At 40.6% G+C, this 22,528-nt stretch overlaps 1 protein-coding gene across 1 annotated transcript in view; it reads right to left on the bottom strand.

Moving 5' to 3' along the window:
* The window catches only part of LOC122938205 (cadherin-19-like), a 357,445-nt gene that overhangs the window by 627 nt on the left and 334,290 nt on the right, over window positions 1–22,528 (bottom strand). Inside the window, exon 11 of the mRNA XM_044293570.1 lies at window positions 3,597–3,845. Coding sequence (XP_044149505.1) covers window positions 3,597–3,845 — 249 coding nt within the window. The remainder of the gene's footprint in view (window positions 1–3,596; window positions 3,846–22,528) is intronic.

Genomic DNA, 22,528 nt, shown 5'->3' with positions numbered 1-22,528 from the left:
AACAGAGAGATTACTTCCATGCCACAAATGTCATTATTATTTCAATAAGTAGTCTAGTGTTAAATGTGTATGATTTTTTGCGGGGAGTTGATGAGTATCATAATATATTAGATTAGTTTTGGTGAGAAAAATTGGAGAATTGATTATATTGTTATTTATAGACCAATTACTCCTAGTGATAACTGAAAATATAGTAGAGTTATATTAATGCGTAAAAAAAAAAAGATACATATATATATATACAGTCATGTGAAAAAATTAGGACACCCTTTGAAAGCATGTGGTTTTTTGTAACATTTTTAATAAAAGGTTATTTCATCTCCGTTTCAACAATACAGAGAGATTAAAGTAATCCAACTAAACAAAGAAAACTGAAGAAAAGTCTTTTCAAGATCTTCTGTAAATGTCATTCTACAAAAATGCCTATTCTAACTGAGGAAAAAGATAGGACACCCTTGCCCCTAATAGCGAGTGTTACCTCCTTTGGCTGAAATAACTGCAGTGAGACGGTTCTTGTAGCCATCTACCAGTCTTCGACATCGGTCTGAGGAAATTTTACCCCACTCCTCAATGCAGAACTTTTTCAGCTGTGAGATGTTTGAGGGGTTTCTTGCACATACAGCCCTTTTCAAGTCACCCCACAGCATCTCAATGGGATTCAAATCTGGACTTTGACTTGGCCATTCCAGGACTCTCCATTTCTTCTTTTTCAGCCAATCTTTGGTTGATTTACTAGTATGTTTTGGGTCATTGTCATGTTGCATGGTCCAGTTCCGCTTCAGCTTTAATTTTCTAACTGATGGTCTCACATGTTCTTCAAGCACCTTCTGATACACAGTAGAATTCATCGTGGATTCTATGATGGTGAGCTGACCAGGTCCTGCTGCAGCAAAGCAGCCCCAAACCATGACACTTCCACCTCCATGCTTCACAGTTGGTATGAGGTTCTTTTCTTGGAATGCTGTGTTTGGTTTACGCCAAACATGTCCTCTGCTGTTGTGTCCAAATAATTCAATTTTGGACTCATCTGTCCAAAGAACATTATTCCAGAAGTCCTGGTCTTTGTCAACTTTATCTCTGGCAAATGTCAGTCTGGCCTCGATGTTTCTCTTGGAAAGCAAAGGTTTCCTCCTTGCACACCTCCCATGCAAGTTAAACTTGTACAGTCTCTTTCTGATTGTAGAGGCATGTACTTCTACATCAACAGTAGCCAGAGCCTGCTGTAGTTCTCGAGATGACACTTTAGGGGTTTTGGAGACCTCTTTTAGCATCTTGCGGTCTGCTCTTGGGGTGAACTTGCTGGGGCGACCAGTCCTGGGCATGTTGGCAGTTGTTTTGAAAGCCCTCCACTTGTAGACTATCTTCCGGACAGTGGAATGGCTGATTTCAAAATCTTTTGAGATCTTTTTAAATCCCTTCCCAGACTCATAGGCTGCTACAATCTTTTTTCTGAAGTCCTCTGACAGCTCTTTTGCTCTCACCATGGTGCTCACTCTCACTTCAACAGTCAGGAGCACACCAAACTAAATGTCTGAGGTTTAAATAGGGCAAGCCTCATTCAACATGCAGAGTAACGATCTACTAATTATGTGCACCTGGTGTGATATACCTGTGTGAGATCTGAGCCAATTTAAGAGGGAATACATGTGAGGGTGTCCTATCTTTTTCCTCAGTTAGAATAGGCATTTTTGTAGAATGACATTTACAGAAGATCTTGAAAAGACTTTTCTTCAGTTTTCTTTGTTTAGTTGGATTACTTTAATCTCTCTGTATTGTTGAAACGGAGATGAAATAACCTTTTATTAAAAATGTTACAAAAAACCACATGCTTTCAAAGGGTGTCCTAATTTTTTCACATGACTGTATATATATATATATATACAGTGCCTTGCAAAAGTATTCACCCCCTTTGACTTTTTTCTTATTTAGTTACATTACAGTCTTAAGCTCAATGTTTTGCTAATCGGAATTTTATGTGATGGATCAGAACACAATAGTCAAAGTTGGTGAAGTTAAATGAGAAAAATATATAAATAAAACTATTGTTTAGAAATAGAAAACAGAAAATTGCCATGTGCATATGTATTCACCCCCTTTGTTAGGAAGCCTATAAAAAGCTCTGGTGCAACCAATTACCTTCATAAGTCACATAATTAGTGAAATGATGTCCTCCTGTGTGCAATCTAAGTTTCACAATATCTGTCATTACATATACACATCTTTTTTGAAAGGCCCTAAAGGCTGCAACACCTAAGCAAGAGGCATCACTAAGAAAACACTGCCATAAAGACCGAGGAACTCTTCAAACAAGTAAGGGACAATGTTGTTGAGAAGTATAGATTAGGTTATAAAAAAATATCCAAATCTTTGATAATCCCCAGGAGCACCATCAAATCTATCATAACCAAATGGAAAGAACATGTCACAGCAGCAAACCTGCCAAGAGGCGGCCTCCCACCAAAACTCACGGAAGGGGCAAGGTGGGCATTAATCAGAGAGGCAGCACAGAGACTTAAGGCAACCCTGGAGGAGCTGCAGAGTTCCACAGCAGAGACTGGAGTATCTGTACATAGGACAACAATAAGCCATACTCTCCATACAGTTGGGCTTAAAGGCAGAGTGGCCAGAAGAAAGTAATTACTTTCAGCAAAAAACAAAAAGGCATGTTCTGATTTTGCGAAAAAGGCATGTGGGAGACTCGCAAAATTAATAGAGGAAGGTGCTCTGGTCTGATGAGACTAAAATGTAACTTTTTGATCAACAAAGAAAACACTATGTCTGGTGCAAACCGAACACATCACCTAAAGAACACCATCCCCACAGTGAAACATGGTGGTAGCAGCATCATGATGTGGAGTGTTTTTCAGCAGCAGGAACTGGGAAACTGGTCAGAGTTGAAGGAAAGATGGATGGTGCTAAATACAGGGATATTCTTGAGCAAAACCCTGTACCGCTCTGTGCATTATTTGAGGCTAGGACGGAGGCTCACCTTCCAGCAGGACAATGACCCCAAACACACTGCTAAAGCAACACTTGAGTGGTTTAAAGGGAAACCTGAAAATGCTTTGGAATGGCCTAGTCAAAGCCCAGATCTCAATCCAATAGAAAATCTGTGGTCAGACTTAAAGATTGCTGTTCACAAGCGTAAACCATCCAACCTGAAGGAGCTGGAGCAGTTTTGCAAGGAGTAATGGGCAAAAATCCCAGTGGTAAGATGTGGCAAGTTCATAGAGACTTATCCAAAGTGACTTGGAGCTGTGATTGACACAAAAGGTGGCTCTACAAAGTATTGACTTCGGGGGGGGGGGGGGGGGGGGGGGTGAATAGTTATGCACATAGACTTTTTCTGTTATTTTGTCCTATTTGTTTGTTTCACATTAAATAAATAAAACTATTTAAATAAAATGATGCAAATCCTCAAACAATCCATGTTAATTCCAGGTTGTGAGGCACCAAAATACAAAAAAAGTCAAGCAGGGGTGAATAATTTTGCAAGGCACTGTATATATATATATATATATATATATATATATATATATATATATATATGAAACTCTTCAAGCACATAAAAAGTAACAATAATTTCATAAAATTACCTAAAATTAACAGAATGAAAACTGAGATACCAATGATTGCTCCTGAGTTCATAAAGGTAAAGAAAAATCCTCCTTTTCCACAGGATTCTGTATTGTTATCAACGTCACAATCACAGACTTTAATGGCTAAGGTACTGGTGCTGCTGAGTGAAGGGGACCCATTGTCACTTATTATAACTGTCAAGTAAAATAATGGATTATCTTCAGCGCTATATCCATCTTGTGCTGTCAAAACGGTAGCCGTGTTATCTGCAAGAAAATTCAAAAACATCTATTTAAGAAAAGTTTAAAAGATACATGTCATTTGTAAATGGGAAAAGTCTTACTCTACTAAAATAATCATGTATTTCCTTCTTACTTTTCATAGCACATATTATGACACCATTTCATCTTTAAAACCTGTTAAAACTCTTCTCTTTCCTAGTCTCCGGTCGTCTTATAAATACACACTGTAACTTTTCCAGTTTAGTGATCACGCTCTAATAAAGCAAACAGTTTACAGTTTCAAAAATGTAATGTAATTGCTGATTTTATTTTTTTGTAAATTACGATTTGTGCTCTTCATAACCTGCCAAAATACTGTACATAAAAAATAAATTAAACATAATAAATTCATGTGTTTTTGAAAGTTGGTCAAACCAGACTACTCAGCTTGGGATATGTTGAGCAAAAAGGAAAGGTATGGAAAGACATTTTGACATTTTTGTACATGATCCTTCCATTAACTACTGAACATAACTTTAAAGACTCCAGACTGTTCCTAAATAAATCTACCCATCTAGTATAAGTACTTAAGTGTGTTCTGTGCTTTAAACCATCAGCATTGAAAATGTACTGTGTGAGCTCAAATATTAAAGAAGTTTCTTATAGTGTATGTCCTCTTTTACAGCATATGCAATGCTCAGAGAAAGATTGATATTGAATAGAGGCCACATATGTTGTAAATATAAAAATAAAAACTTTTTGTGCCAATTGCAATATATAACCATAATAAAAAAAAAATATTAACTATACAAATGGTATTAAATTATCTATATATCATGGGGAAAAAATAGATAGCTTAAGCTGTTCAACAATGAACCACTTAATGCAAAAAGACCTTCCAGTATGTCAATTGCATTAAGGGTATCTATGGAGCAGGCTCAGGAGCTGAGCTTGCTCCATACATAGCCGTTGTTGACGGTGTAATATATAACCAGCTGCAATGACCAGTATCAGAGATAATTCTGATCTCAGTCATTTAACCCCTCAGACGCCACGGTCAATATCAGACGCTGAGAGGTTAGACAGAAGAAAACGCTCAGTCTATCCCTTAATCATAGTGAATTCATAGGGCTATAATCAGTTGCTATTCTGAAATGCTCCCATACCTTTCATAGTAAGCTGTTTACTAAGCTGTGCCTAAGGCAGCCTGTATAAATTCAATAGACTGAAATAGTATTTTATTGCAGTCTATGGTACAAGCAATTATAAGATTGCATGTTCATTTTCCCTAAAAGGACCAAAAATTACTGTAATTAAAATAAAAAATTTAAAACAAATCTAAAATTCACATTCTTTTCCAATTTTACATTTAAAGCAAACAAAAAATAAAAAAATAAGCATAATAGGTATTGTTGAATCCAATGTGAGAACTATTAAAATATATAAATATTTTCCCCCCACGGTGAATGCTGTAATGTAAAAAAAATATATATTTTTTATTAAAAGTGATCAAACTGTCATATGCATACAAAATGGCACCAGTAAAACCTACAGCTCTCCCTACAAAAACAAGCCCGCAAACAGTTCTGTAGACTGAAAAAAAATATTGGTGTCAGAATATGGAGATGCCAGGAAAATGTTTAGTCTTTCAAAAGTATTAATTTGGTATCACTGTAATTGAACTGAACTACAAAAGGTCATCATGTCCTTTTTTTAACGCATAGTGAGCTCCATAATGACAAAACCCAAAAAGCCATTTCAGACTTTATTTTCAATTTCCCCTAAGATATTTTTCTCATTTTACAATACAACATAGATAATACATTAAATGGTGCCATTAAAGAGTTTTTTTGGTAATAATGATGTTTTCTCAAGTACCTGCAGCATGCCCCCTGAAACAGAAGATTCATACTTATCTGCTCCATGCCAAACTAGTCCTCCACGATGCCTCCACTGTCTCCATCTTCCGGTACCCACCTATTTACATCTGGCTGGCGATGGGCATGGTCACTAGCACTGCTACAGCCAATTACTGGCTTCAGAGGTGATTTGGCAGCAAACAGTACGTCACTGCTGAAGCAAATCAATGGCTGGGGTAGTGCATTTGATCATGCCCATGGCCATACAGAGTCAATATCAGTATGTTTTACCTTTATTTATAAAAAAAAATCCAAAATGTACAAAAAATTTGAAAAAACAATTATTTGAATTTCTCTGCTTTGAAGACAGAGAAAACTCAAAAAATAGTTATTGAAATTCAACATTTTTCTATTTTATGTTACCCATAAGGCTAATTGCATACATTTACCCCTCAGTTGCCGTGGTCAAATGTGAACACGCTATCTGAGTGGTGGAAATACCGCAGCTGCATGCTCCCATGCCCTTAATAGTGTTTCCCCTGCAGAGACCAAGGAAGCTATAATATCCAAGTGATGGCTTGGAGCCTCAAGCAGGCTGTAATACCTATCACTGGTATATGCCAAGACAGGCCTGCAGGTGGCAGCACTGTATTAGCATACTGTGAATGGTGTGTTGAAGGATACATTCCCATCACAGAACACAATTGACAAGCTAATGATTGCCAGTTATAGTCACCTGGGGTGACTTTAAAAAGTAAAAAAACAAAAAAAAAGGTAACTTGCAGCATGTGGTTTCTACAATGGGGTCATTTATGTGGCGTTTCTACTATGTAAGCCCCACAAAGTGACTTCAGAAATGAACTGATCCTTAAAAAGTGGGTTTTTTATTTTTATTTTTTTTATTATTATAAATTGCTTCTAAAATTCTAAGCCTTCTAACATCCTAAAAAAATAAAATGACATTTATAAAATGATCAAAACTGTAGATCCCAATAGCGCTTACTTTGTTCCTCACTGTATAGCTGCAGTGTCGCAGCAGAACCGTACACAAGGGTACACGATCTAAAAAAATTGTGATAGTGATACTGCGCTCTCCTACATCAAAAGTTACTGCAACGGACCCTCCACCAGCTGAAAAGATGCCCGTAAAAACCTGATCAGTCTTAGTTACCTTAATGATGGCTTCACAGTCTATGGGGTCCTGGTTCTTTTCATAGAGCAGTGTGGGGTTATCGCAGGTACGGGTCTGGTATCTAGGATTGGAAGTCGCGCCCCGGCCAGTGGCGCAGCTCTGTCAGTACAAAGTTGTTGTTTGTGCTCACACTGAGCGCCTGTGACGTTACTTCTGCAACTCAAGCAGGTGATAGCTCAGCCGTCAGTGCCCCGTGTCCCGGTACATCTCGCGCACCTTAGTCTTTGGCTCCGTTCACACCTTTCCTCTCACAGCTGAGCTTTGACCCAACACGAGTTTTATAGAGTTTAGAAACATTTGGTGAAAATGAAAAAATATGTTTTTTTTTTCCAAAAAAGCGTTGTTTTAGGCCAAAACATTTCATTTTCATAAGGGATAATAGGAGATATTCACCCTACAATGTGTTATCCATATTATCTTTATTATGGAGACATCCCACAATTACTGGTAAACTGCTGTATAGGCACACAGAAGGGTCCAGAAGGAAAGAGTGTCAGATGGTTAGTGAGGGGTAGGGCCCTTGCACACGACCATATGCCCTCTGAGACATAAGTTCAGTAAATGTGCCATATGTCCCGGAGCTGCATTGATTGTGCTCACGGGAGCACACAGCATCATTGTAATTAGGGTTGAGTGAACACCTGGAAGTTCGGGTTCACCGGGTTCGGCCGAACTTCGCTGCAAAGTACGGGTTCGGGAACCGAACTTGACACCGAACCCGAACCCCATTGAAGTTAATGGTGACCTTGGGCCACTAAAAAAACTCTAAAAAAGTCATAGAAAGGGCTAGAGGGCTGCAAAAGGAAGAAAAGTAGGGGTAAGAGCAGGACAATTGCCCTGCAAACAAATGTGGATAGGGAAATGAACTAAAATAACAGAATTGTTAAAAAAAAGTTAAAAATAATGATCTTAAACTAGGAGGTGGAGGTCAAAGTGGAGTAGGAGGTTGAGGAGGTGAAGGACTGGGCGGTGTAGGTGGAAGCGGTGGTGGAGGAGGAGGGTAGCCAACACTATTTTTGTAGCTTTGTAGGCTTAAAGGGCAAGCTCAGGCCATGTGCCCAATTTGGAGACCCAGAATTCGAATGGGGCAGATCCGTCAGTCAGTACATGTAGGTGTGTGCACACATACTGCTCCACCATGTTGCTGAAATGCTGCCTCCTGTTAAGTCGTTCTATATCAGCTGGTGGTGCTAGTTGTTGTGGTGTGCTGACAAAGCTTTTCCACATTTTAGCCATGTTAACTCTCCCTTCTGAGGTGCTGGAGGTGCCCCGGCTGTGTTGGCGACTTCTTCGTCCTCCTCTGCCTTCACCTTGTGCTTCCACTGAGCCCCCTGTGTCAGGTGGGAATGCCATCAGTAGCGTGTCTACCAGCGTGCACTTGTATTCGCGCATCTTCCGATCACGATCCAGTGACGGAATTAAGGTTGGCACATTGTCCTTGTAGCGGGGATCGAGAAGGGTGGCCACCCAGTAATCAGCACAGGTTAGAATGTGGGAAACTCACTGGCACTGCAGCATGTAGTCGCTCATGTGTGCCAGGCTGCCCAAAGGTAACGACAAGCTGTCCTCTGTGGGAGGTGTATCATCTGTGTCCTCGGGATCCCCCCAGCCACGCTCCAGTGATTCCCATGAGCTGCTTTGGGTGCCACCCTGCTGTGAACATGGTTCCTCCTCATCATCATCCTCCTCCTCATCCTCCAGAACTGTGCCGTGACTGGACAATTGTGTACTTGGTCTCTGTTGGTGCAGGAACCCACCCTCTGAGCATCTTGTGAATGACTGGCCTGATAACCGTGGAAATGATCCCTCTTCCTCCTGTGCCACATCCTGTTCCATCATCGCCCGAAGCGTTTTTTTTCAAGGAGACATAGAAGTGGGATAGTAACGCTGAGGACTGCATCACCATTTATGTCAATATAGCTTCACCATTTATGTCAATATCAGCTAATTACAGTACACAAAACTTCATGCAACCATTATTCTACACCAATGCGGTTTCTGTGTGTTTTTTTGCACTTAAATGTGGTTTCTATAAAAACCCTGCTTTATCAATTACTTGATATATTAATCCACATTCCATCTATTAAAAAACATTAAAAAAATATATATATATTTTTCTTAGAGGGACTTAATCTCTTCTTTTAAATCCAAAGAAGAGATATATAACATAGTCTATGACTAAGAATAAATACTGTAAAGAAAAATTTGCCCATTTGGTTAATGTATTTGTTCTTTGGGAACATTTAGTCATTGGGGCTACCTTTAATCCTATCGATGGTAGTCTAGTATATGGAATTTTGGGATACCTAAGTAGGAGAGGACCTACAATTTTATCCTTAAACCTTTCAGGCCAGGGTTTTGTTTTGTTTTTGGGCGTTTTCGTTTTGCGCTTATTGCCTTCCCAGAGCCATAACTTTTTTATTTGTCTGTTCACAGAGCCATATGAGGTCTTGTTTATTGCGGTACAAGTTGTAATTTCCAACACCACCATTTAATATTGCATATGATGTAGTGGGAAGCAGGAAAAAAATTCCAAATGGGGTAAAATTGCAAAAAAAAAGCAATTCCACCACAGTTTTAAATTTTTGCTCTATTTGCGACATTCTATGTACGATAAAACTGACTGGTTACCGTATTTTTCACCCTTTAAGATGCACTTTTACGCCCCCAAAAGTGGGGGAAAAATAGCAGTGTGTCTTATGGGGCGAATGATATGCCGCGCCACGATGCCGCACGGCGGGTGTATCAGCTTACAGGGAGGAGGGGCTGGGGCAGGCATCTGCTTTTATAATGACAGCGGGGCCCGTGCAGTGACTGTATTCTACTACATGGGCCCCGCTCACTGTATATAATCATATCTGTAATTGTAGGCATTGTTAATGTTAAAAATTCTGGGTAATCAGCGCCTGTGTTACGGTACTTACAAGCGCTCGTAGCAGAGAGGAGGGAGGAGGCAGGCTGGGAGGACAGGCGCTAACAGCGTGAGTCACTACGTCACGCGCCTGCGCCGCCCACTTTATGAATGAAGCAGGCGTCGTGGGCGCATGACGTAGTTTCTCACGCTGCCAGCGCCCGTCCTCCCGGCCTGCCTACTCCCTCCTCCCTCCTCTTTGCTACCGAGCGCTTGTAAGTACCATAATACAGGCGCTGATTACCCAGAATTATTATACATTAACAATGCCTACAATTACAGATACAATTATATACAGTGAGCGGGGCCCATGTAGTAGAATACAGTCACTGCACGAGCCCCGCTGTCATTATAAAACCAGATGCGACCCCCACCCCATGTATTGGGGGTTGTTCACACTACAGGGACACTGTTATGGAGGGGATCTGTGGATGACACATAGCATAAGATGCTATATATGTGTCATCCACACATCCCCCCTATAACAGTGTCACCCACAGATCCCCCATAACAGTGTCACCCACAGATCCCCCATAACAGTGTCACCCACAGATCCCCCATAACAGTGTCACCCACAGATCCCCCATAACAGTGTCACCTACAGATCCCCCATAACAGTGTCACCTACAGATCCCCCATAACAGTGTCACCCACAGATCCCCCATAACAGTGTCACCCACAGATCCCCCATAACAGTGTCACCCACAGATCTCCCATAACAGTGTCACCCATAGATCCCCATAACAGTGTCCTCAACAGATCCCCCATAATAATGTCATCCACAGACCACCGTTAGTTAAAAACACACCTTTTGGTTCAAAATATTTTTTTTCTTATTTTCCTCCTCGAAAACCTGAGTCATATAGGGCGAAAAATCCGGTACTTTTATTCTACAGGTCAGTAAGAATCCGACGATACTTTTTTTGTTGCATATTTTGACCCCTATAACTTTTTTGTAATTATATGTAGGGAAATTTATGGGGGTCATTTTTTGCGGGGCGATCTGAACTTTCATTGATATCATTCTGGGGTGTGTATGACTTTTTGATCACTTTTTATTGATTTTTTTTAACAAAATAAAGCGACCAAAAATGGCGAATCGGCCATTCTGACGCTTTTTTCCGTTTTGCTGTTTGCCGTATGGGGAATATATTTTGTACTATGGGTGTTTTCACATTGTGACACCCATGACGTGTATTTTTTTTAGTTATTTTATTTTTATTTTGGTAAAAGGGCGTGCTTTGAATTTTTTATTTTTTTTTTAAACTTTTTTTACACTTTTTTTTTATAGTTGCCATAGTTAACTATAACATGCAATCATTAGATTGCTATTATCATAGACTCCAATGCACTTGCATTGGAATCTATGGTGATTTTACTACTTTCCTATGGAGCCCTATAACAGGCAAGGGCTCCATAGAAAATACTATTAAGCAGCCTCCTGTCATTCACAAAGACTGGGGCTGCTGCATACACACTCCGGTTTTTCATGTGCTCAGATGCCGTGGTCAGGATTGACCACAGCATCTGAGGGGTTAATAGTCTGCGATCTACATTACTTCCGGTTGTGGTCTTGAGCCGCGGGTGTCTGCTATAAGAAGCAGGTGGCCACCCGCAGCAAGCGGGCACCATCTTTAAAGATCCGCCCAGAGCCGTATGTGTACAGCGCTGGGCATTAAGGGGTTAAGTAGGTGATGACAGTGTGTTTTTATACGGTGAATTAAACAGAAGAATCATCCTTATTGTCTCTTCTGCATGTTTATCCAACTCTCCTTTCTGTTTGAAAAACTCTCCCTTATCTATTATTCTAATTCTAACTAAAGAGGATTGTAATACATTCTGCGGGGCTTTCTTAATGGTGAATTCTTTCAATATTTGTTCAGCTTCCTTTTAAAAATCCATTTCTAAAGTGCAGTTCCGTTTAAACCGACAAAATTGGCTTACAGGGATGTTAATTGGCCATCTTGGCAGATGATAACTAGAATAAAGGATATAACTGATTTTTGATATGTATTGCATATTAATTTATTCTCCCACACTGAGCTTATTAAATCCAAAAACTTAACTTGTTCATTTCTAATTAGAGAATATATGAGCGAATCGAAGCTGATGAAGTTGAATTCGATTAGAATTTCAGAACAAATTTGATTCGCACCGAAACCAAATTTTCTCTCGTTTCATGGTAACGAATCACATTTTTTCCTAAAATGGCTGCTGAATGTTTGAGGACATGGAGAAAGGAACTCTGGGAAGGCAGGATCACCCATAATATTATGCATACAGCCAATAAGCAGCCAGCCATCCCTGTGATGTCACAGCCCTATAAATAGCGTCAGCCATCTTAGATTCTGCCATTTACCAGTGTACTTAGTGCAGGGAGAGACATCAGCAGGTGTAGGGATAGGATAGGATAGGGAGGAATCATTCCATAGCATTTATGTTGAACAGGGTTCAGTAGGGGAGGTTACAGCCTGGGTAATAGGAACAATTCTATTACACCTTCCTGCACTGACTGGGCACCTAAATTGCCATTATACAGCTCTGTAATTCCAGCAAACCGTTCTTGTTATTGGGGTGCTAGAGCCATTAACAGGGTTTATTACAAGAAAACATTTCTATGTCTTATTTGCCCTTGTGCGGTGCAGTTATATGTTTATAAGCATTTTTTGGCTTGTATTAGTGGGAAAAAAGGGGCTTATTAGCCGTTGTGTGGTGAAGTGCTAACATTTCAGTTCTTTTTGTCGTGTATTAGTGGCAAAAATAAAATATATTTGCCGTTCAGATGTGCAGTTATATGCTCTAAAGCCCCTTTTGTTGTGTATTAGTTGAAAAAATATATTTGCCGGTCAGTGGTGCAGTTATATGTTTTAAAGCCCTTTTGTCGTGTATAAGTTGAAAAATAAAAAAATATATTTGCTGGTCAGCGGTTTAGTTATATTTTCTTAAGCCTTTTGTGGCATGTATTAGCGGAAAAAGAAAAAATATATTTGCCGGTCAGCAGTGCAGTCATATGCTCTAAAGCCCTTTTTGTCGTGTATTAGTTAAAAAATATATATATATATTTATTTGCTGGTCAGCGGTGCAGTTTTATGGTTTAAATCCTTTTGTGGCGTGTATTAATGGAAAAAGAAAAATATATTTGCCGTTCAGCGGTGCACTTATATGTTAAAAGCCTTTTGTGCGGTGGAAAAGTGGGAAAAAAATGATGTTGTAAATGCCGTTCAGTGGTGCAGTTATATATTCTAAATCCCTGTTTTCCCTGTATTAGTGGCAAAAGTAAAATTTGCCGTTCAGCGTTGCACTTATGTTTTGAAAAGCCTTTTGAGTAGTGGAAAAGTGGAAAAAAATTAGGCCTTAATTGCCATTCAGTGGTGCAGTTATATGTGGCAAAGCCCTTTTTGCTGTTTGGACTGAATTACGTAGTTGTGAAAAAAAAAAATCAGTGAAACAGGCTTTTTGGGGGAAAATGAATGGGTGTTTATAGACTTTGTTCAGTATGAACTGAATTCCATTATCCTTACATTGGTGAAATGTTTTATTTCAAACATGTTTTTTCAGGAAAATTGATGGGTGATTGTAGACCTCCTTTTGCTGTATGGACCAAATGACATCATCGTAGGTCCTGCAGTAAACATAATAAAGACGCTGATGACAACACACCAGAAAACTTTGCCTTTACCATCTATTCACAATTAAATCAAGCAGCTTCAGTAAGTTGAAAATATTCATGTGTTTTTATCTGCTCTGTCTGCATTCGATCTCCACAGCACACAAGACATGACAGGAGAGCCTCTGATTTGGAGTCCAAGTCCAGTTTCTTAAGATCAGGAGTTCCATCAGAATTGTGTGTAACATTCTTGCTCCCTGTGCAAAGCCATAACAAAGGAACTCCATAGGCATACACATCAGAGGAAGCTGAAGCTGACTGCCCTAATTTTAATTCAAGAGCAGTAAAAAGTGGGACGCAAAAAGAGGTGGCTGAACTCCGCTGCTCTGTGTCTCTTGTGAAGTCAATGTCTCCAACTATGCTCCTCTCACAATTTATAGCACATACAGTTGCTGATAAGTTTACATTTCCTTGCAAAATTTATGATTTCTTAACCACGATTTAGAGAATATGAATAATAACATAAAAACTTTTCTTTCACTGATGGTTTGTGGTTGGCTGAAGCCATTTACTGTCAAACAACTGTGTTTTCTCTTTTTAAATGATAATCACAACACAAACTACCCAAATGACCCCTATCAAAAGTTTACATACCATGTATAGCCCCCTTTAACATTAATGACAGCTTGCAGTATTTTGTGGTAGTTGTGGATGAGGCTCTTTATCTTCTCAGATAGTAAAGCTGCCGGATCTGCCTGGCAAAAAGCCTCCAGTTCCCCTAAATTCTTGCGCTGTCTTGCATGAACTGCACGTTTGAGGTCTCCTCAGAGTGGCTCAATGATATTGAGGTCTGGAGACTAAGATGGCCACTCCAGAACCTTCACTTTATTTTGCTGTAGCCAATGACAGGTCAACTTGGCCCTGTGTCAATGTCATGTTGGAATGTCCAAGTATGTCCCATGCGCAGCTTCCGGGAAGATGAGTGCAAACTTTCCTCCAGTATTTGTTGATACATTAATGCATTCATATTGCAGTAGTGAAGTCTGTCGCAGTTGCAATGGCACTATACATTTGAGACATTATAAATAGTTCCTTTTCCAGCAGTAAGGTGCCGGCTATTCTGAAGCAGGCAGTGGTAACACCCCTGCATAAGAAACCGGTGCTGCCTGTGACCGATCTGAGTAACCTTAGACCTATTTCGGGGCTGCCGTTCACTGCAAAGATAGGCGAAAGGGAGGTTGCTGCATAACTACAGGGATATCTGGAGGCCAATCACATTCTTGACGACTTCTAGTCAGGATTCCGACCCGGAAGGGGTACTGAAACCACTCTTGTCAATGTCCAGGACGATCTACTGATGGCATTAGACCAGAATGACTCTATGGTCCTAGTCCTTCTGGACCTATCTTCCGCTTTTGACACTATTGACCATCAAGTGTTACTGAACTGGTTGAAAGTGGTAGCCAGATTAGATGGAAAGACCTTGGCATAGATGGTCTCATTTCTCCAGGACAGGGTGCAACGAGTGAAGCTGGGGGTGTTTCTCTCAGCCGATCTCCCACTGTCCTGTGTAGTACCACAAGGCTCGACACTATCTCTAGTCTTGTTCAACATCTATCTGAGACCATTGGCCGACATCATCAGGAGCCACAATCTTCAGTTTAATGTTTATGCGGATGATACACAATTGTACTTTAGGCTTGCCAAAGGAACAATTAATCAATTCGATCTGGCCGGATGTCTCTTGGAGATCGATCACTGGATGAGTGCCAATCATCTAAAGCTTAATGGCACCAAAACTAAATGTATTACATTCAGTGACCAGAAAATTACACTCTCAGCACCCCAATGGCCATTGTCTTTTCGACCTGTCCCTGAGACAGCCATCCAGGTCAGGGAATTGGGAGTGGTCTTGGACTCCAGATTAACCCTGGCTCCTCAGATTAATCAGGTGGTTAGTACCTGCCACTACCAGCTGAAACTTCTGAGGAGGATCTTAAAATACATCAAATCCCCTCTCAGGAAAGCCTTGGTCGGAGCAGCGATCAGCAGTCGGTTGGACTATTGTAATGCCTTGTACATGGGACTCCCTAAGAAGACTGCATAGACTTCAACTTGTGCAGAATGCCGCAGCAAGGCTACTAACGGGTGTTGCTCGCAGAGAGCCTATCACTCCCTCTCTTAATGTCTTGTACTGGCTCCCCGTCCAACATCGGGTGATGTTCAAGATTGGATGCTTCATGCATAGGGTATTCCATGGTGTGGGGCCCTTGTACCTGCAACGTAAATTCACCAGGTACGCCCCGTTGAGGACATTGAGGTCTAGTAACTCAGCGAATTTTAACATCCCGCAAGTTGACAAGATCAGACGTGGAGGTAGATCCTTTTTGGCTCAAGGAACCAGATTTTGGAACCTACCTCTGGCTCTGAAAATGATTCCCAGTCTTCTCTCATTCAGACGTGCACTGAAAAACTTACTTTTCAAACAGGCGTTTGATCTTCCTATATAACACTTATTTTTGGTTCATATAATTTTGGGGGTTTTCCTAAATCTTAGTCTATAAATTCATGGTTGGTAATGTCCCTTCTATTTTAAAGATACCTTTTCCTCACCTCCTTTTCCCTACCTTTTATCTCGTCCGAACCCATTGAACCTTCAGATCCCCCTACCTTCCCTTCCTTTTTTCTTGATTCTCCATTTGATAAGTGCTAGGAAATTGGTCTCTGGAATAGGCGCCTTATTCTCTAGGCCTTTGCGGCCTATGGCAAAGTGTCATGCCTTCTTCTTTTTTCTCCCTTGTTGAATCAGCCAGCTAAGCGCATCGAGGCCCTAAGGGTAAGACTGAGTGTACAAGACTATACATCATCATCATATTGCCATCAATTCTGCCCAAATTTCCTGTGCTTTTGTAGCTCACACATCCCCAAAACATCAGTGACCCACCACCATGTTTCACAGTAGGAATGGTGTACCTTTTATGTTAGGCCTTGTTGACTCCTCTCCAAATGTAGCATTTATGGTTGTGTCCAAACAGTTCAATTTTAGTCTCATTACTCCAAATAACTTTGTGCCAGAAGGTTTGAGGCTTGTCTCTGTGCTGTTTGGCATATTGTAAGTGTGATACTTTGTGGCATTTACGTAATAATGGCTTTCTACTGGCAACTCGCCATGCAGCACATCTTTTTTTAAATGCCTCCTTATTATGCATCTTGAAACAGCCACACCACATTCAGAGACTCTTGTATTTCACTTGAAGTTATTTGTGGGTTTTTCCTTGCATCCCGAACTATTTTTCTGGCAGTTGTGTTTGAAAGTTTAGTTGGTCTACCTGACCGTGGTTTGTTTTCAACAGAACCCCTACTTTTCCACTTCTTAATTTGAGTTTGAACACTGCTGATTGGCATTCTCAAGTCATTTGATATTTTCTTATATGCCTTTTCGGTTTTATAGAGTTCAACTACCTTTTCCCGCAGATCCTTAGACAATTATTTTGCTTTTCCCATGACTTAGAATCCAAACAACATCACTGCAGCACTGGATGAAAGATGCAATGGTCTGTCAGGAGTCAATAAAGTAATTGACCTTTTATACACACCCACTAATTACAAGCAAACAGATCACAAGTGAAGATGATTACCTTTAATAGACATTGTAACCCTTTTGTGTCAAGTTGTGTGCATGTTATCAGGCTAAATCACCAGGGTATGTAAACTTTTGATCAGGGTCATTTGAGTAATTTGTGTTGCAATTATGATTTAAAAAGAGTGAACACAGTTGTTTGACAATAAATGGCTTGAGCCAACCACTAACCATAAGTGAAAGAAAAGTTTTTGTTATCATTCATATTCTCTGAACAATGGTAGAGAAATCATAAATTCTGCAAGGGTATGTAAACCAATGAGCAGAACTATACATTATTTTCGTGTAGAGATCCAAGAATTATATTAGAGACATGTAGTGTATGCAAGCCATGTGCAACCCCTCTCATCACTCTCACGCTGTTCTGCACCTGGTTAGCCTGGGCAAACAGAGTCACACAGGGGAGGAACTACTCCGTAACCTTCAGCAAGAAATCAAATCCTGGCTTTCTCATTGACAACTCAAAATCGGAACCATGTTGACGGACAACGTGAAGAACATGGTGTTGGCGCTGCATCAAGGAGGGTTGAGCCATGCGCCCTGCATGCCACAGGTGTTCAATCTGGTTGTCAAGCGGATCCTGAAGTCTTCCATCCATCTGCAAGGCATCCTAAAACTCTGTGGTCTCCTAATGCTGCTGCTGCTGCTACCTCCACAATACTTCACCTTGCCACTCTGTGGTGTCCTGATGCTGCTTCTACCTCAACCCCATGTCACCTTGCCGCTCTGCGGCATCCTCATGCTGCTGATGCCACCTCCACACTGTCACCTTGCCACTCTCTGGTCTCCTGATGCTGCTGCCACCTCCACACTATGTCACCTTGCCACTCTGTGGTCTACTGATGCTGCCACCACCTCCACACTATGTCACCTTGCCACTCTATGGCCTCCTCATGCTGCTTCCACCTCACCACTATGTCATAGGGCTACTGTGTGGACTTTTCATGCTGTTCCCACCCTCCTCGCTTCATGATTGGGCCACTATTTAGCCTTTTTGGCTTGTCTGACATCATCATTTATTTGACCCTTCTTCTGATCTGTCAGAAGGAAGGAAAAATTTGATGTACAATGGATTCTGTCTGTGTAGCAGCTGTAAGGCCTATATGGCCCAATCAGAATTGGCTTATGATTTGGTGGCCAAAAGAAGAACTGGCTACAAAATGCAGAAGACATGCAAATATTCCATTCACGTGTCATCTCTGTTTTGGATCCTGTTTTTTTTTTTTTTTGGGCATTAGCCATACTGATGGATTACTGACCAAATGCTGACCAAGTGAAGGCAGATGCTCAACAGACAAGATTAGTTTTTTGGGGGTTATTGTTCTGACGGTTCAGAGGAAGGGCAAAATAATCAGTGACGTAAACACAAACTTACTGCTGACACTTTCTCCACTCTGTCGGGGGGGGGGGGGGGAAGGGCTCTACTTGTATAAGCGTTTAAAAGCGTATGTTCTGTAGACATCTATGTGGAATCAGCTGACGACGGTGCAAAAGTAGTATGCTTCTTCTTGGCGCTGACATCAACCTGTAAGGCTGAGTTCATACTTGAGTTATTTGGTCACAGAACACTGTGCCTTGCATTAACACACATAGGGAGTCTGCTTTGGTAGTGAAATAATACTGTGAGTCCGTATGACATGTAGATGACAGGAGTCGCTCTTAGAATCACTGCACACTTTACTTATTTGCGCAGTCACAGGGCCAAAACTGACCAAATAACTTAAGTATGAACTCAACCTTACAGGTCGATGTTAGCGCCAAGAAGAAGCACACTTCTTTTTACACCGTTGTCAGCTGATTCCACATAGATGTCTACAGAACCTGTTCTATTAAACGCTGACAGAGCGGAGAGGGTGTCAGCAGTAAGTTTATGTTGATGTCACTATTTTACCCTTCCTCTGATCCGTCAGAACAATAACCACCCAAAAACAAATCCTGTCTGTGGAGCATCCACCTTCACTCGGTCAGCATTTGGTCAGTAATCCGTCAGTATTGCTAATGCCCCAAAAAAACTGAAGTGGATCCAAAACAGAGATGACACGCGAATGGAATATTTGCATGTCTTCTGTGTTTTGTACCCACTCCTGCCTTTGGCTACCAAATCACAAGCCAATTCTGATAGGACCATACAGGCCTTACAGCTGCTACACCGAGAGGATCCATTCTACGTTTCATTTTTCACCTTCCTTGTGACAGATCAGAAGAAGATTCAAATAAATGATGATGTCAGCCAGGCCGAAAGGCAGAATAGTAGCCCAGTCCTAAAGTGGGGAGGGTTTGAACAGCATGAGAAGTCCACAGAGTGTCCCTATAACATAGTTGTGAGGTGGCAGCAGCATGAGGAGGCCACTGAGGGACAAGGCGACATAGTGCAGGGGTGATGGCAGCACCAGGACACCACAGAGTGGCAAGGTGACATAGTGTGGAATTTGCTGCAGCATCCGGAGGCCACAGAATGGCAAGATGACATAGTGTGGAGGTGACAGTAGCATTAGGAGACCACAGAATGGCAAGGTGACAGTGTTTAGGTGGCAGCAGTATGAGGAGGCCACAGAGTGGCAAGGTGACATAGTAACATAGTACATAGTGTTGAGGTAGCAGCAGTATCAGGACACCACAAAGTGTCAAGGTGACACATTGTTGAGGCAGCAGCAGCATCAGGAGACCACAGAGTTTTAGGATTTCTTGCAGATGGCTGGAAGACTTCAGGAACCACTTGACAACCAGATTGTACATGTGTGCCATGCAGGCCACATGGCTCAGCCCTCCTTGACACAGCACTGACACCATGTTCTTCACGTTGTCGGTGACCATGGTTCTAATTTTGAGTTGTCGTGGAGAAAGCCAGGATTTGATTTCTAGCTGAAGGACACCAAACATTTCCTTCCCTGTGTGACTCTGTTCGCCCAGGCAAACCAGGTGCAGAACAGTGTGATAGAGATAAGAGGGGTCGCACATGGCTTGCATACACTTCATGCCTCCAACATAATTCTTGGATCTCTACATTTAAATAATGTATGTGCTGTAAATCGAGAGAGGGGCATAGTTGGAGACATTGACTTCACAATAGATAGAGAGCAGCGGATTTCAGCCACCTCTATTTGCTTCCCGCTGTTTACTGCTCCTGAATTAAAATTGGGGAAACCAGCTTCAGCTTCCTCTGATGTGTATGCCTATGGAATCCTATTGTTATGGCTTTGCACAGGGAGCAAGAATGTTATACACAATTCTGATGGAACTCCTGATCTTAGGAAACTGGACTTGGACTCCAAAGCAGAGGCTCTCCTGTCATGTCTTGTGTGTTGTGGAGATCGAATGCAGACAGAACAGATAAAAACAGAATCAAGCTCCAGAAAAAAAAATGTTTGAAATAAAAAATGTCACCAATGAAAGGATAATGGAATTCGTTTCATACCGAACAAAGTCTACAATCACCCATCAATTTTCCCCCAAAAAGCCTGTTTCATATAAAAAAAATTCACCACTACATAATTCGGTCCATGCAGCAAAAGGAGGTCTACAATTGCCAATCAATTTTCCAGAAAAAAATATGTTTGAAATAAAAAATGTCACCAATGAAAGGATAATGGGATTCGGTTTATACCGAACAAAGTCTACAATCACCCATGTATTTTCCCCCAAAAAAGCCTGTTTCACACAAAAAACTTCACCACTACGTAAATTGGTCCATATAGCAAAAAGGGCTTTACCACATATAACTGCACCGCTGAATAGCAAATAAGCTCTAATTTTTTTCAACTTTTACACTACACAAAAGGATTTTCAACATGTAAGTGCAACACTGAACGTCAAATATATTTTTCTTTTGCCACTAATACATGGCAAACAGGGCTTTAAAATATATAACTGCACCGCTGAATGGCAATTAGGCCCTATTTTTTTTTCAACTTTTACACTACACAAAAAGCTTTTCAACATATAAGTGCACCGCTGAATGACAAATGTATTTTTTCTTTTTCCACTAATACATGCCACAAAAGGCTTTAGAACATATAACTGCACTGCTGACCGGCAAATATATTTTTTCTTTTTCAACTAATACAAGTCAAAAAAGGTCTTTAGAACATATAACTGCACCGCTGAACAGAAAATATATTTTACTTTTGCCACTAATACACGACAAAAAGTCTGTAATTTTAATACTTCATCACACAACGGCTAATAATCCCCTTTTTCCCACTAATACAAGCCAAAAAATGCTTTAAAACATATAACTGCCCCGCAGAAGGGCAAATAAAACGTAGAAATATTTCTTTGTAATAAACCCTGTTAATGCCTGTTTCAAGCAACACTTGCACCCTAATAAGAATGGTTTGCTGGAATTAGAGCTGTAGAATGGCAATTTGGGTGCCCAGTCAATGCTGCAAGGTCTTATTGGATTGTTCCTATTACCCAGGCTGTAACCTCCCCTACTGAACCCTGTTTAACATACATTCCCTACACCTTGAATAATCTTGCCCTGCACTTGTACATCATTTTTTTTTTAGCCCAATGAAGATTTTTGTAACACTGTCCTTAGCGACTGCTGATGTCTCTCCCTGCATTAAGTACATTGGTAAATTGCAGAATGTAAGATGGCTGACACTATTTATAGGGCTTTAACATCACAGGGCTGGCTGACTGCTGATAGGCTGCATGCTTGGCATTATGGGTGATCCTGCCTTCCCAGAATACCTTTCTCCATGTCCTCACACGTGCGGCAGCCAGTTAAAAAAAAATGCATTTCTTTACCACGAAGCGCTAGTAAATTTGGGTTCAGTACGAATCAAATTTTTCCTGAAATTCGGATCGAAATCCAATTTGTCAGCTATGATTCCCTCATCTCTAGATGAAATAAATGTGGAAATTGGAAAATTACTACGGACTGTAAAAAACTGATTGGATATATTCTACATAGAATACATATAAATGGTAGATTAAGGAATTCCTTACATGTAATACCACAGATGTTATATATATGATACAATGTCCATGCAGAAAACAATACATAAGGAGAACAAAACATACTTAAAAAAAAGGATTTCAGAACATATAAACGATATTCAAAATGGTTTTGAAAAGCACACGGTATCGAAACACTAGGAGTGTCACAATAAGGACTCTAGTGAATTAACATTTGTAGCAATACAAATAATTAAACCACTTTGGAGAGGTGGAAACCATGTTGCAAAAATGTCCCATGCTGAAACAAGAAGAATTTTTTATTTCAACACATTACTACCATTGGGTTTAAATTCTGATATGGAGTTGTTTGGGTTTCTTTGAGGAAGGTTTTGGGCCTGGAGCTGATGGGACATCGAGGTCAGACTGTTTTATACTAGCACCTCGATCTCCCCTTGGCTTTAGTTCCATTTCCATATCGCCTTGAGATAATTCAAGCAGTTTAAACCATCTGCCATAGGAACAAACCCTCATTTAGATCCAATAGATAGACATATCGCTATTCATCTTTTCATATATATTTATATTTTTCTTTACAGTATTTATTCTTAGTCATA

Source organism: Bufo gargarizans, chromosome 5, assembly GCF_014858855.1.
Source record: "Bufo gargarizans isolate SCDJY-AF-19 chromosome 5, ASM1485885v1, whole genome shotgun sequence".
Lineage (NCBI taxonomy): Eukaryota > Metazoa > Chordata > Amphibia > Anura > Bufonidae > Bufo > Bufo gargarizans.
This window is presented reverse-complemented; position numbering and strand designations above follow the sequence as displayed.